General features: G+C 42.7%; 1 protein-coding gene across 6 annotated transcripts in view; it reads left to right on the top strand.

Annotated features, from left to right (window-relative positions):
- The window catches only part of fam13b (family with sequence similarity 13 member B), a 50485-nt gene extending 38559 nt beyond the window's left edge, over window positions 1-11926 (top strand). For 4 of the 6 annotated variants that reach the window (XM_079893265.1, XM_079893263.1, XM_079893266.1 and 1 more), the window contains 9 exons: window positions 1219-1429; window positions 1504-1642; window positions 1830-1911; window positions 2892-3112; window positions 5572-5655; window positions 5760-5855; window positions 6142-6407; window positions 7177-7278; window positions 10032-11926. In XM_079893265.1, coding sequence (XP_079749391.1) covers window positions 1219-1429; window positions 1504-1642; window positions 1830-1911; window positions 2892-3112; window positions 5572-5655; window positions 5760-5855; window positions 6142-6407; window positions 7177-7278; window positions 10032-10155 — 1325 coding nt within the window. In that variant the 3' untranslated portion in view covers window positions 10156-11926. Of the gene's footprint in view, window positions 1-1218; window positions 1430-1503; window positions 1643-1829; window positions 1912-2252; window positions 2403-2891; window positions 3113-5571; window positions 5656-5759; window positions 5856-6141; window positions 6408-7176; window positions 7279-10031 lie in introns of all 6 variants that reach the window. The other 2 variants (XM_079893262.1, XM_079893261.1) reach the window with 1 other exon arrangement.
- The last annotated feature ends 456 nt before the right edge of the window (window positions 11927-12382 follow it).

The raw sequence follows: 12382 nt of genomic DNA, 5'->3' as shown, positions 1-12382 counted from the left end.
ACAGTACACTTTCAGCATCATTCACCGAGTTCCACTGTTAATACCTATCAGGCGCTAAAATGAAGTGTTTTTGTCTACCAAAACTTGTGCACCCAGAACACTTGTGGATGCAGTTGTTGCTCTCCAAAAGCGATTTCTTTCAAGACAAGTAGCATTTAGCAGGCCCCGATTGTATATGTTGACCTTTTATTGTATTATTGTACAAAAGTAATTTACTACAGAAAAACTAGGCCGTATTGACTAGACCCTTTCACACCAAGGATGATAACTATAGAGTTTTAATAATTGTTCTAATTCTGAGAATAGGGAAGTCCACACTACAACCATAATGATAAAGACATTTTTTTTCCCCTGCTGATGAACGATAAGAACATTGACAGCCAATCAGAATCTATCCTACTTTAAAGAGCTTGAGCATTCAAAGCAGCTGATGACATAACTCTTATAATAAACAGAACATTGTCATTCGTTGGCTTGGATGTTATCATTATCTTTATAGGTATCGTTCTTGGTGTGAACAGACCTTAACTGTCCAATAACTTGAATTCATTTTCTAACAGACTCTAGCTTTCACACCTACCAAGTTCACAAAGACCAAGACTCTGGTCTGCGCTAAAAGTTCAGTGGTGTGAAAACGCCCTCAGTTTGAGTTTGATCCCCCTCCCCTCACACACACGCACCCCCGCTGACTCTTGACTAACCATTCGGCTCATCACACACACCCAGTTGGACCTGCTGACTCCCACTATTTACCATCTGCCATCAGCAAATGCATCATCTTTCTCCTAATCAACCACCATGTCAGACATCTATGCAGTGTAAATTTGATCAGCCCAGGTCCGGTACATTCAATGTGGGCAATGTGACTTCTGCTCTGAGCATGTTTCCTTGCATTAAGCACGATAAACAATGACGGCTGTCATTGCTGATGTAGCAGCAATTAAGCTCTTTAAATATTTTGGCTCCAAAATGTGTGTGTGTGAATGTTTGCCAGAGTGGATGACATTAAACTGTGCACTATTACCCAGAAGTGTCACCTGCCAAATAACACAGTGTTGTCCTGCTCGCTCACTATGTATCAGAGCAGCTCACCCATTTAGACCTCAGGTTAGGGCTGTTTGTGAACTTCTAAGTCTGTTTTGAAATGTATTTAATGGAAAAACAAACATTGTGATGATGTTGGTTGCATGACAGCGTATGTGTCTATGTCTTTGGCAGACCCTGTGCCAGTGTTCATGCCATGGCAAGAGGAGGCCGAGTCAGGGGAGGCCCAACTGTCCCCGCTGGCGGGCCGCATGATGCCCCTGCCTCTCGAAGAGGATGCTCAGCCACTACTGGCCCGGCGGTTCCTGGACTTTGGCCACAGTCAGCGGTTCTTGCAGCAGGACCACGATGCCACCTCCTCCACCAAAACCCTGTCCTGTGGGAGGTGAGCAGAGTAACCACAATCACTATACTCAGATACACTGACAATCAAACTCATGCTTATGTCATGTCCCACAGGCCTCGCCGTGCCTCCCTCTCTTCCAAAGACAGTCTGAAGGGAGACACTGTCTCCCATCAGCTCACCAAGAAACTCCAGAACCTCAAGAAGAAAATTAAGCACTTTGAGGAACAGTTCGAAAAAGAGAGAAACTACAAGGTTAGAAAGACACAAGCAACACCCTAAATAACCTCCCAGAACGCCCTAGCAACCATATAGCAGCAATTGTTTATAACACCTTAGCGACCATATAGCAAAACCATTAACTTGCTCCCACAATGCTTGCTCTGACAAGTACCACACAAATGGCAAAAGAACGATTATCGATGTTGTTTGTCATTTGCAGCCCTCTCATGCTGATAAGGCAGCTGATCCAAAGGTGCTGAAGTGGATGACTGATCTTACCAAAATCCGCAAGCAGCTCAAAGGTAAGAGTGTGGCTGTGTGAGCAGGGGAGCGATTTGGCTGTGGAGTGTGTGATTGTCAGTGTCATACCGTTATTGGGCAGTCTTGGTCCGGGCCTGCTCCCCTGTCCCCTGTAGGGCAGAGTGGAGAAGTGTGGAGTTGCACTGCATGTCTGTAGAGGCTCTGGGGCTCTCTCTCATGGGACCACCCTCATACTCTACCAGAGACCCCTCCGCTCACTGTGTTTGGCCCCCCACACTTCCCATCATCCATTTCCATTTGATGCCCCCCATCAGAGGTGCACTGTCGTATAAAGTCTCTCTTTCTCTTTAACTAAATCAACTCGGATGGCCCGCATCGGCAGGACGACAGCACCTCTTCCCAAAAGGTTCCCTGAGGCACCAGGCCGTGCTTCAGTCATACAGATGCCACTCGTCCTCTTCCTCCGTCCCGAACACACCCCATTTTACACTGTCACGCCCCCTCAATGCCTCTAGACAGGCGCCCCACTTCTGTAAGTACATATAAGCAGCAGTAAGTAGACTTCAACACTTGAGTTTGACACTCTCTGCTCTCCTCTCTCTCTGACTGTCTCTCTGACCGCGGTCTCGCAGATGCATTCCCCGTACGGGACGCTCTCAGCCACGTGTCTCAGCTTCTTTAATCATCTAAAGTGTATGTTTATGAGGGTTATCATTTGATAGGTGCTGAGGTTCAAGGGCTCACAGGATGTTCTCAGTCACCGAGCTCCGTGTGCTTCCTCTGCTCCTTTTGAGTACACTGAAAATGAAAATTGGCCGTCTGATATTGTACTTGGTGAGGTCGTCAGTGCACTACTAGTGGACCTTTTCTCAGATCTTGGTGATGCTGAGTAGGGTTGATCAATGACCTTGTTTTTCTTTCAGTTAGGGTGGCCAACTCCACCCTAAATGTCCGCAGCGACCAGCAAACCTTCTGGTTTCCTAAAGTTGTCTTTCTCTCTGTGTCTCCTTCTGTTACCCAGATGCCAAACACAAGGCTGAGAGTGAGCTGACTCCACAGACGCGTCCACGCAGTAACACTCTGCCCAAGAGCTTTGGATCCACTCTGGATCAGTCGGCTCACGAGGGCCCTGTGGAGAGTGAGGCACGGGAACACCGGCCCACCCGAGAAGAGACGCTGGAGCTCATTCAGCGCTGCATCCAAACCAAAAGAGACGAGGACGGCTGGCCGGAGGACGTCAGAGTGAGTTCCAGCTTCTTTAACTTTAATTAGCAGCTTTGATTTATTTAGAACTCATCAAATCAAAAGTTCTCAAAAAGGTATATTTGTAACGTTTAATGGCTGGAATATGCTACATGGCTTTTGCACAAACTATTACACCTGATTTAAGGCCCTTTCACACTGACCGTGACGCGATTGATTGCCTTCCGCTAATTCACACCTGCACGATTGGTGGCACTGACCGAGAATGCGACCGAATTCCTCATGTATGCATCTCGTAGGTATTCCCATTTGGCTTTAACCTCGTCCGCTGCACAACTTACAACAGTAAATTAAAGAAAAACATTGGTACTATACAGAAACCATTGTCGAGTGTGATCTAAAGTGGATTTTGATTAAATAATGGGCAGATGTGCATTATTTGCAGTGTTTTATAATAAAGTGAATTAAGCATTTCTTATTCTTTATTGTTATAAAAATACACAGAGCCGCATGAAAAACACAAACCTATCATATTTGTTTGGCTTTATTTTTCATCTGTAGAAAAGTTTCTCTCAGTTTTTTATGTGTGGGAACCTATGCAGAACTCAGAACGAGGTGTGAAAGGGTCTTTACAGTTGATGCTAGTTGCAGAGAGTCAGAGATAGTCTACAGATTTTGGGCAGCTGAAGTTGACAGATTTCACAGAAAATTTCATAGTGTATGATTGACACAGATATTTTTTAACTTCAGACCAGGGTCAGAAATTAATTACAAATTTAAGAAAAAAACATTTATGCACTCAACAGATGTCTGTGATTGTTTTTAATGCTCAACACTGTAAAAATTAAGCGTAAAAAGTAGTGGTGGGCCGTTATCGGCGTTAACGTGCTGCGTTAACGCGAGACTCTTATCGCGCGATAAAAAAAATATCGCCGTTAATCTATTCTCAAAGTTGGGTTGGGAACTACTCTATACTACACAAGCTATGATGACGCAATCTACCCGCGGGCGCGAGGTACACCCGGATGCAACGCATCATATTCATCGTCATCTTAAGTAAACACGGCTGAAAGTGAAAGCTGGTGAAAAAGATCCGTGCAACATCCATTATTTGGACTTGGTTCGGATTTAAGCCGTCCAACGAGCAGCAGCAAACTATAGACAGAGTGTGTGGGGTCACAGTTCGGTAAGTTAACACACGACTAATCCGTTCTACCTCCTCAAATTCAAAACGAAACATGATATCACTGAATACCAGCGCGCGCGTATTATTCCCAATATATCTTAGTGAGTGGTGTAGCACATAATCTCTGTCTGCGCCCGATTTTAAGAATCGTTGTTGTGTTTCTTTTTGACTGAAAAGACATCAGTTAGACAATATTCTAATTTTAAATTTGGGGTTTCATAAGCTCCAAGCCATAATAAACATTAGACCTACTTAAGTCTCTGCAGCTAGTGTACTTACATTTTATTTATCTGCAAAATTATGTTGTATACTTACAGTTTTGCACAATATATGCTCTCAAAACTACATACACCCTTTAAAAAAAACAAAAAACATTTAGCAGTTGTTTAGCAGGGTCTGTGTAACCTGTTCTGAAATGGTTTTATTATAATATATATCGTTATCGCAAGAGGCTGCAATGTATATCACAATATGGATTTTAGGCCATATCGCCCATCCCTAATTGATAGCCTATAGTAGTTGATAATAACATAGGCCTACCTAATGTTGCCTACGGACGGTAACAGTACAGTAGTAACCTTTTAAAGTCTATGAGTAGAACAGCTTTATCAAGCAGTTTGTGATGCCTTTTGGAAACAGGAGATGAGCCCCTGGTCTAATGTGCCACCTGGCTTGAGAAACCCGTTCTCAAAGACTTACTTTTATAGTCATTATTTGGGTAGCACACATATTCTGAATGCCTTCGTCAGAATTCAAATGAGCCATTTTAATCTAGATTAATTTCAAAATTAATCTAGATTAATCTAGATTAAAAAAATTAATCTATGGCCACCTCTAGTAAAAAGACATTTTTTAGTGCAACGTGGGCAGATCTAATGCAATGCCCCAATAAACACTTTTTATTCATTTTCAGATTTCACTTTAACCGCCATCGTAATCAATTTTGTTTCATTGTGAGGGGGAATTTTTTGCCTGCATATTTTGAATTTTGGGGCATTATTTACCTCAAGCCCCCATTCATTTCCTATCCTGCTTAAACTATGATTCCATCCAGTTGGAGAAAATCAAACATGTTTGATATTTTCTGCAGATTTTAGAACACATTGTTTTCATTAGTCATGTGTCTCCTGGCAAGGAGTCTGGTAGTGTGCCAATCGTTTAGTGTATTGATACCCAGTTTTTTTTTTTCTTAAACTATTTCCAAAGTGTATGATGCCTAACATTTTAAAATCTGTTCAGATATTAAAAGTTGTGTGGTTTATCCAGCCTTAATGTCTAATTTGAGAATTCTGCTTTAATTCTGCTCTCACAGAAAATGACCAAGGAGCAGCTTGCTAGTGAGAAAACTGTACTGCAGAAGAACCTTCTGTACTGTGAGGGACTTCATGGGCGCCCAGTAGGTGTCACACACACACACACACACACACACACACACACACACACACGTGCAGAAAAATTATCCTCATGTACACAATGCTCTGACAAAAGTCTTCCCTGCAGGTGACCCGAGAAGAGCGCTTGATTGTAAAGCCCTTGTATGACAGATATCGTCTGGTCAAGCAGATGCTCACCCGTGTCAGCATCACCCCCATCATAGTAAGTTCCTCTTTCTCACCACACCCACATTAACCTTTTGGGAGTTTATATATAAATAATATATAATTAGTGTTTGCAATCTGAAACCAAGTCTGGAGTTTCTATATATTTTGTATATTCTATGAATTATACTGAAAGTGGCTGAAATCTGAAAGGATAGCGAAATTAAAGCTGATACTCCTTTGTTGTGCTGAAACAGGAACTAGTGTTGTTTTCGGATTGCATGACATCCATGCGTGTTTGACACAGAGAAATCAGAATAACCAGGTTCTTCTCTCTCACACAGGCTTCTCCCTCCAGCAAACGCCGCAATCAAATGTTACAGCCCATTATTGAGGGCGAAACTGCTCACTTCTGTGGTGAGATCGAAGAAGAAGAGGAGGAGGAGGGCAGGGGCCAGCAGGAAAATGTAGAGATGCAGAGCGAGAGCTCGGAAATCATCATGGACCCAGTAGCCCAGCCCAGCTCTCAGCAGCCCACTCAGGAGAACGTCCTCAACTCTGGGAAGCTCAATCTTGATCTGCGTCTGTCCAGTTCCAACGCCTCCTCAATGTGAGTGTTGACCAGAAAATCTAAATTGATTTTTACTTCCTCACTAAACGCTCCTTGAACAGTATAGAGGTCAAAAGGAAATGCTGTTTCATCTGAATTGTCTTCAGTCTGGAATTTCCCAGCAGGACTCGGGTTTAAAGTCCACATTGGCAGAGTTAATGAGAACTTGATTTCTACACCTTGTTTATGTGCATGCGCATGTACACACATTGTCCCCCAGTTAATCAGGTAGGAGCAGCAATCGGCTCATGCTCTAGTCCAGGGGTGCCCAATCCTGCTCCTGCCGATCGACTGTCCTGCACAGTTCATCTCCAACCCTAATCAAACACACCTGTCTCAGGTGTGTTTGATTTGGGTTGGAGATGAACTGTGCAGGACAGTCGATCGGCAGGAGCAGGATTGGGCACCCCTGCTCTAGTCATATGAGGTCTATTAAAAGAGCTTGGCAGGTGCCTGGAAATCTGCAGGAGTCAGTGGCCTGAAAGCCTCGAGCTGGATCATGCCGTAATCTGGTATGAAGTAAAACAACTGCTCAGGCAGCCAGATCTAAGTCTAGCATACTGTATTTGGTGCCGCTGAGATCCATGTCACCTTGTTACTAACTTTTACCAACCTGAGTTGACCTCAGCTGTGCACTTGTCATGCTGTTCAAAGGTTGTTTCCTGCTCAGGAGTGTTTTGAGTACACAGTTTCCTGCTGCTGTAGAATCAGGAGAGTTATAGCTCCATATATAGAAATCCAGCAACTTAACACCACTTGTATCCCACAGGCCTGAGCTCCTGGAACAGCTATGGAAGGCCAGAGCAGAGAAGAAGAAACTGAGGAGGACCATTAGAGAGTTTGAAGATGAATTCTACCAACAGAATGGCAGGTAGGCCTCGTCGTTCATTTCATCTGAATGTTCATTTCATGTTTCCAAGATCAAACTCACCTAGACGGGTGTGATATACTGACTGAATTGGTAAACCAGTAGAAATGTGCGATGTTTTCAAGCAGGGAACATGAAGTACTTGTCCTAAGGCACGTTATTTTCCAGCCTGCTGAGCATCAGTCTCTTATTGTTCACTCTATTGTACTCTCCTAGTAGCACCTGTTAAATATCTTTTAAGATGTGGCCAAATTGAGTGAATTACTATAGAAATGATGCCCAAAGATGAACAGTTTTTAGACGTTGGAATCCTGGACTTTATTTTTATATATATACTCTAACCCTAGCCCTATATATATATATAGATATATTAGGGCTTTCAACATTAAAGCGTTAACGCATGCGAGTAATTCAAAATCCTAACACATTAAAATAATTGAACGCAAATAACGCAGGCTTATTACATCAGAGATGGCAGAGATAATAGCTTGCGTTGCGTTGAAATACAGACTGAACAGAATGTCAAATCCCACCACCGTATGGCCAGATGATACGCAAACTGTCTGTCACGTGTAGTAATACACGCAGTCTTTATAAAAAAGGAAAGCATGTAGGAGAAATAGTCAAAACTACGCATCAACACAAAGAATACCAGACAGGGAAACACTCAAACTGAGGGCTTAAATACACAGAGCAAACTAAGGAGCTAACAAGAACATTAATGAGAACACCGGTGAATGGAATGATTATGCAAACAAACTGAGAAATGGGTCAGATGACAGGCACAGGGAAAACAGAACCAAAACACATACATGTAACAGTCTGCCCCATCCTGAAAAGGCATGTTCTCACGCCGTAAATAGTCCAACTGAGGAGGGAGGTCGAGGAACTGGAGAGGGGCGGGATAAGACCAAGTCCTATAAGCCAAGACGAAGCTCTAGGGCGAAGTCGAGGGAGGGAGGAGCCAAGTTGGAAACTGGGAAGACAACTCCCTGGGGACGACTGATGGAGAAGGAGCTGTTAGAGCTGGAGACCCAAGTGGAGCTGACGAGGCAAAGAGCCCACGTGACACTGCTGGCACTCGAGACAAAGGTGGAGCTGAAGCAACGGGCATCCAGGTGGAACCAGGAAACCTGAAGACTGATGCCGAGCCGGTGGGACTGAGGACGAAGGCAAAGACAGAGCCGAAGGTGCAGGCAGGATGATGTCTGACCAAGGTGTAGCCAGTGGGATGAGGGATTATGGTTTCTGGTGGAGCCGAGGGAGGGAGGAGCCGATGGGTCAACAGGCCGCGGTGGAGCGATGGGTTCCGATGCGTGAGGCAGAGCCAGGGAATCCCTTCTACTGGCCGGTGCTGGTGTGGTCCTCAGCCAGGCCGATGGTAAATGGAGAATCATTGTTCACCAGCACCCACTCCACGAATGCGGCGAAAACTTCCTTAGGACCGTCCGCTGGAATGTGTGCCTTAGGGAGAAGTGCGTTTGGCACACTAGATGTAGAAAGTCCCATGTGTTCCAGCGGACAGTCTCCCTGCTCCAGGCAGAGCAGCTGAACAGCTGGCAGGTCCATAGAAGGGGTAAAAACAAAGAAAAAAGGGAAGAAAAACGGCGATATAGTAAACCGTTTAGGTCTGGTATTCTGTCATGTATAGTAATACACGCATGAGTCGGAGAAATAACAGGTTTTTTTATGAAAAAGGAGAGCACGTAGGAGAAATAGTCAAAACTACATATTAACAAACAATACCGGACAGGGAAACGAACTCAAACTGAGGGCTTAAATACACAGAGCAAACTAAAGAGCTAACAAGATCATTAATGAGAACAGGTGAACGAGAAGATTAATCAAACAAACCGAGAAACTGGCAGGCACAAGGAAAACAGAACCAAAACACATGCATGTAACAGTTGCGGTGACGTACAGGAGTTGTACAGTAATCATGCATGAGTCTGTTATATTGATGCGTAAACAATCCGTGCATGTGCACTTTCTTGACATTGTATATATCCACAGATACATTTCAATACATGCACGTTGTTGTGGCAGTTGGCATCTCCATGTGGTTTGGTATCAACTTGACTTGTCTAAAATAATTATTATTATTATTTTTCATGGGTGCTTTGGTATGCATACATTGATGAATTGTATGGACTGCTTATATCATTTGGTTATTTGTTGTCCTTTTGGAGTCTCCACATGTCCTTTTTTAGAAATACACCTAAATTTACTTTGAATGAAAGCTTGCTTTTTGTGAGAATCACTCTTCAATCTGATGGTTTATTTTGCTGAATATAGCAAATGATGACAAAATGAACATGTTAAACAAGATGGCGTATGCTTATTTTCATTTGATTATGTGATTAATCAAGATTTAAAAAATCACTTTCAACCAAGATTTTGAAGACACTGATTAAACACAATTTTGCTTATATTGTTTGCCATGAAACAAATCACAGTGGCATTGGAAAACAGAAAGGAATTTGAAGTGTTTTTGTTTTGTTTAACTTTGGTTATTGTAGGTTTCTTCTTCCACAAGTAATCAGAAACTGCCATGATAGTTTCAGTCTCCGCTGACATAGTTTGCAGTAACAACTGTAACATTTGTCTTGTACACTGCATGTAACATATGTAAACATGACACTGTAAAATAGTGTTACCAAGTTAAAGACTTCTCATTACACACACAAAAAGGTTTATGTTGGACAAAAGCATCATGTCAGCTTTGCTCTCAACCAAAATGTTTTTTTCCCCCACAGGAATGTTCAGAAGGAAGATCGCATGCCCATGATGGATGAATACAAGGAGTACAAGCGCATCAAAGCCAAACTGCGGCTTCTGGAGGTCCTCATCAGTAAGCAGGATTCATCCAAGTCCATCTAAAGCGCCCAGTTCCAGGAGCCAATCAGATCAGGCCGGGCCAACCAACTTGACATCTTGACTGTAGTCCATCAACTTCCACTGTCGTTCCTCCTCACTCAGCCGCTGAAGAAGATGAAACCCTTGTGCTGTCATCTAAAAAAGTAACATACTGGAAGAATGAAGTTATTTCCCTCCCCTGAGTTTGATATTCAGACTTTTGTTTTTCTTTTACATTGACTGAGCTTTCTCATACTGAGAATCCACAAAGGACTGAGTGATGGCATCAGTATGTGTATGTGGACATCAAGCACTGAACTCTTCCTCGGACCACAGAGATGGTCGTCATATTTCAAACACCCACATCATACTCCTCCTCTCCCTAATTCATGGGGGTCTTTATGCTATTTGAGGGTTTGATTTGGGTTCTGTGTATGTATACTTGTACATATCTATATAATATTGTATGTAGGCATAAATATTTCAGTGTTTTTCTTGATTTAAGGCTTATCGGCACAGTGAATTATCAAACAAGGTTGTTCGCCCCCTCGCCTTTTGGTTACAAATCAGAGGACTCCTGTATCAAGCTGGTGCTCTTGTTTTTTGTTTTGTTTTTCCGTAATGACGGATCACTTGATCAGACTGACGAAAGCAACTCCAGCTGAATTGTCACACACTCTTCCTGATTCATATGTAAATGACACATCTGTATGTCTGCTCTATTACTATGTTCACACCTGTAATATACATTTGACTAAAGGCTGCTGCGATGAAAGCGAATATATGCCAAACGGACAAACGGTTTTTCAATATTAGATCACAGTGGTACATGGTAGATCATTTCTGACACTATAGATAGTATGAATAGATGGAGTTTGTTTTTTTTATACATGTTAATGTGTCCTTATCAGTTTTTCTCACCTCCTAGACTCATGGTTTGCCAGTGTGTACACATTCAACTGAGCATCTTGTCATGACCAGTAATGCTGCAAGTTAGACTACATAACTACAGACTCTGTACTGGACTTCTTAGGAAGTTGCAGTGTCACCGTGACTCCAGATGTGGCGTATATGCTGTCATAATCATGTGTTGGGAGTCTTCAGCATATCATCTGATCTGTCATGGTCACTTTACAGCTGCCAGCTTAAATCCTGCAGGCATTGAGCTGAACTGATAGGGAACTGCACAACAACTGAGTACTAAAGTCTTATCTAAGAGATAAGGAAGGAGGGATGCGGGATTTACATGGGATCGCTGGGATGGACAGTGTTGCATGGTTTGTTGTCGAGGTGAAATATTTATCAAGTGTATGATAGTTCTGAATGTCAGCTTTCAAAGAGAAGATGTGATCGTGACAGGAGGAGGTGATGGAGATTATTTGCACAGCATTCTGGGAATGCAGAGTTTGTTTTCCTAGTGTTTCTGGATTTTTCAAACACTACTTGCACGTGAAGGCTGGGAGTGCAGGTTCTTATTTGACGCGTTCTGGCTCATCTTTCACTCACTGTGTGGTGTTGTCCTTTTTTATGACCATTATTTTGTACTCTCGTTTTTTATCGTCTCGCTTCCTGCAGTTCATCTAAACAGTGTGGTTCCTCTCTGTATTAGTGAAGCACCTACTTTGTCCTGTTTTGTAAAAGCTTGTCAGTAGTAGGTTTGCATGGCAAAAATTTGTATTTCTATTTTTGTGCCATGAAAATTAAGCAATAAATTAGCATCGAGGCCTGTATCAGTGGAATGAGAGGCCTCTTGTATACAGTAGGTGCATTTTCAATAAACAGCTTGTGAGTATTATTGCCTGCTTGTGTTGATGCCTTTTTTTTGTGCCTGTAGGGGTTACAAATATTAGACAAAATAATGCAGCAAAAACCTCAATATATACCATAATGACGCCACAGAAGAAGGTACACTCACATTTGCCATTACGGTGAAATCCAGTCATAGTTTGCACAAGATGTCACACCCTTATAAGGACACCCACCTGGAGGGCAAAACAAGGCTTTCCTTCATTGCCTGCCAGTCATTTTGTACTAAGTACTTTTAAAGGGGTCACGAATTAAGAAATACATTTTTTCTTGATCTTTTGACTTGAGGACATTGTACTATAAAATTATACTGCAAGTTTTGGAACTCAAAACTTCCTCGCTTTAACTGAAACCAAGCTCAGAAAATGATAAATCTGGATTTTGTCACATTGTTATGACATGGTGCGATGAAAGACCGCCTCCTCAGAAGAAAATCAACGCCTAC

Source organism: Squalius cephalus (assembly GCF_949319135.1).
Source record: "Squalius cephalus genome assembly, chromosome: 14".
NCBI lineage: Eukaryota > Metazoa > Chordata > Actinopteri > Cypriniformes > Leuciscidae > Squalius > Squalius cephalus.
Note: the sequence above shows the minus strand (reverse complement) of the source record. Positions and strands in the feature narration are given on the sequence as shown.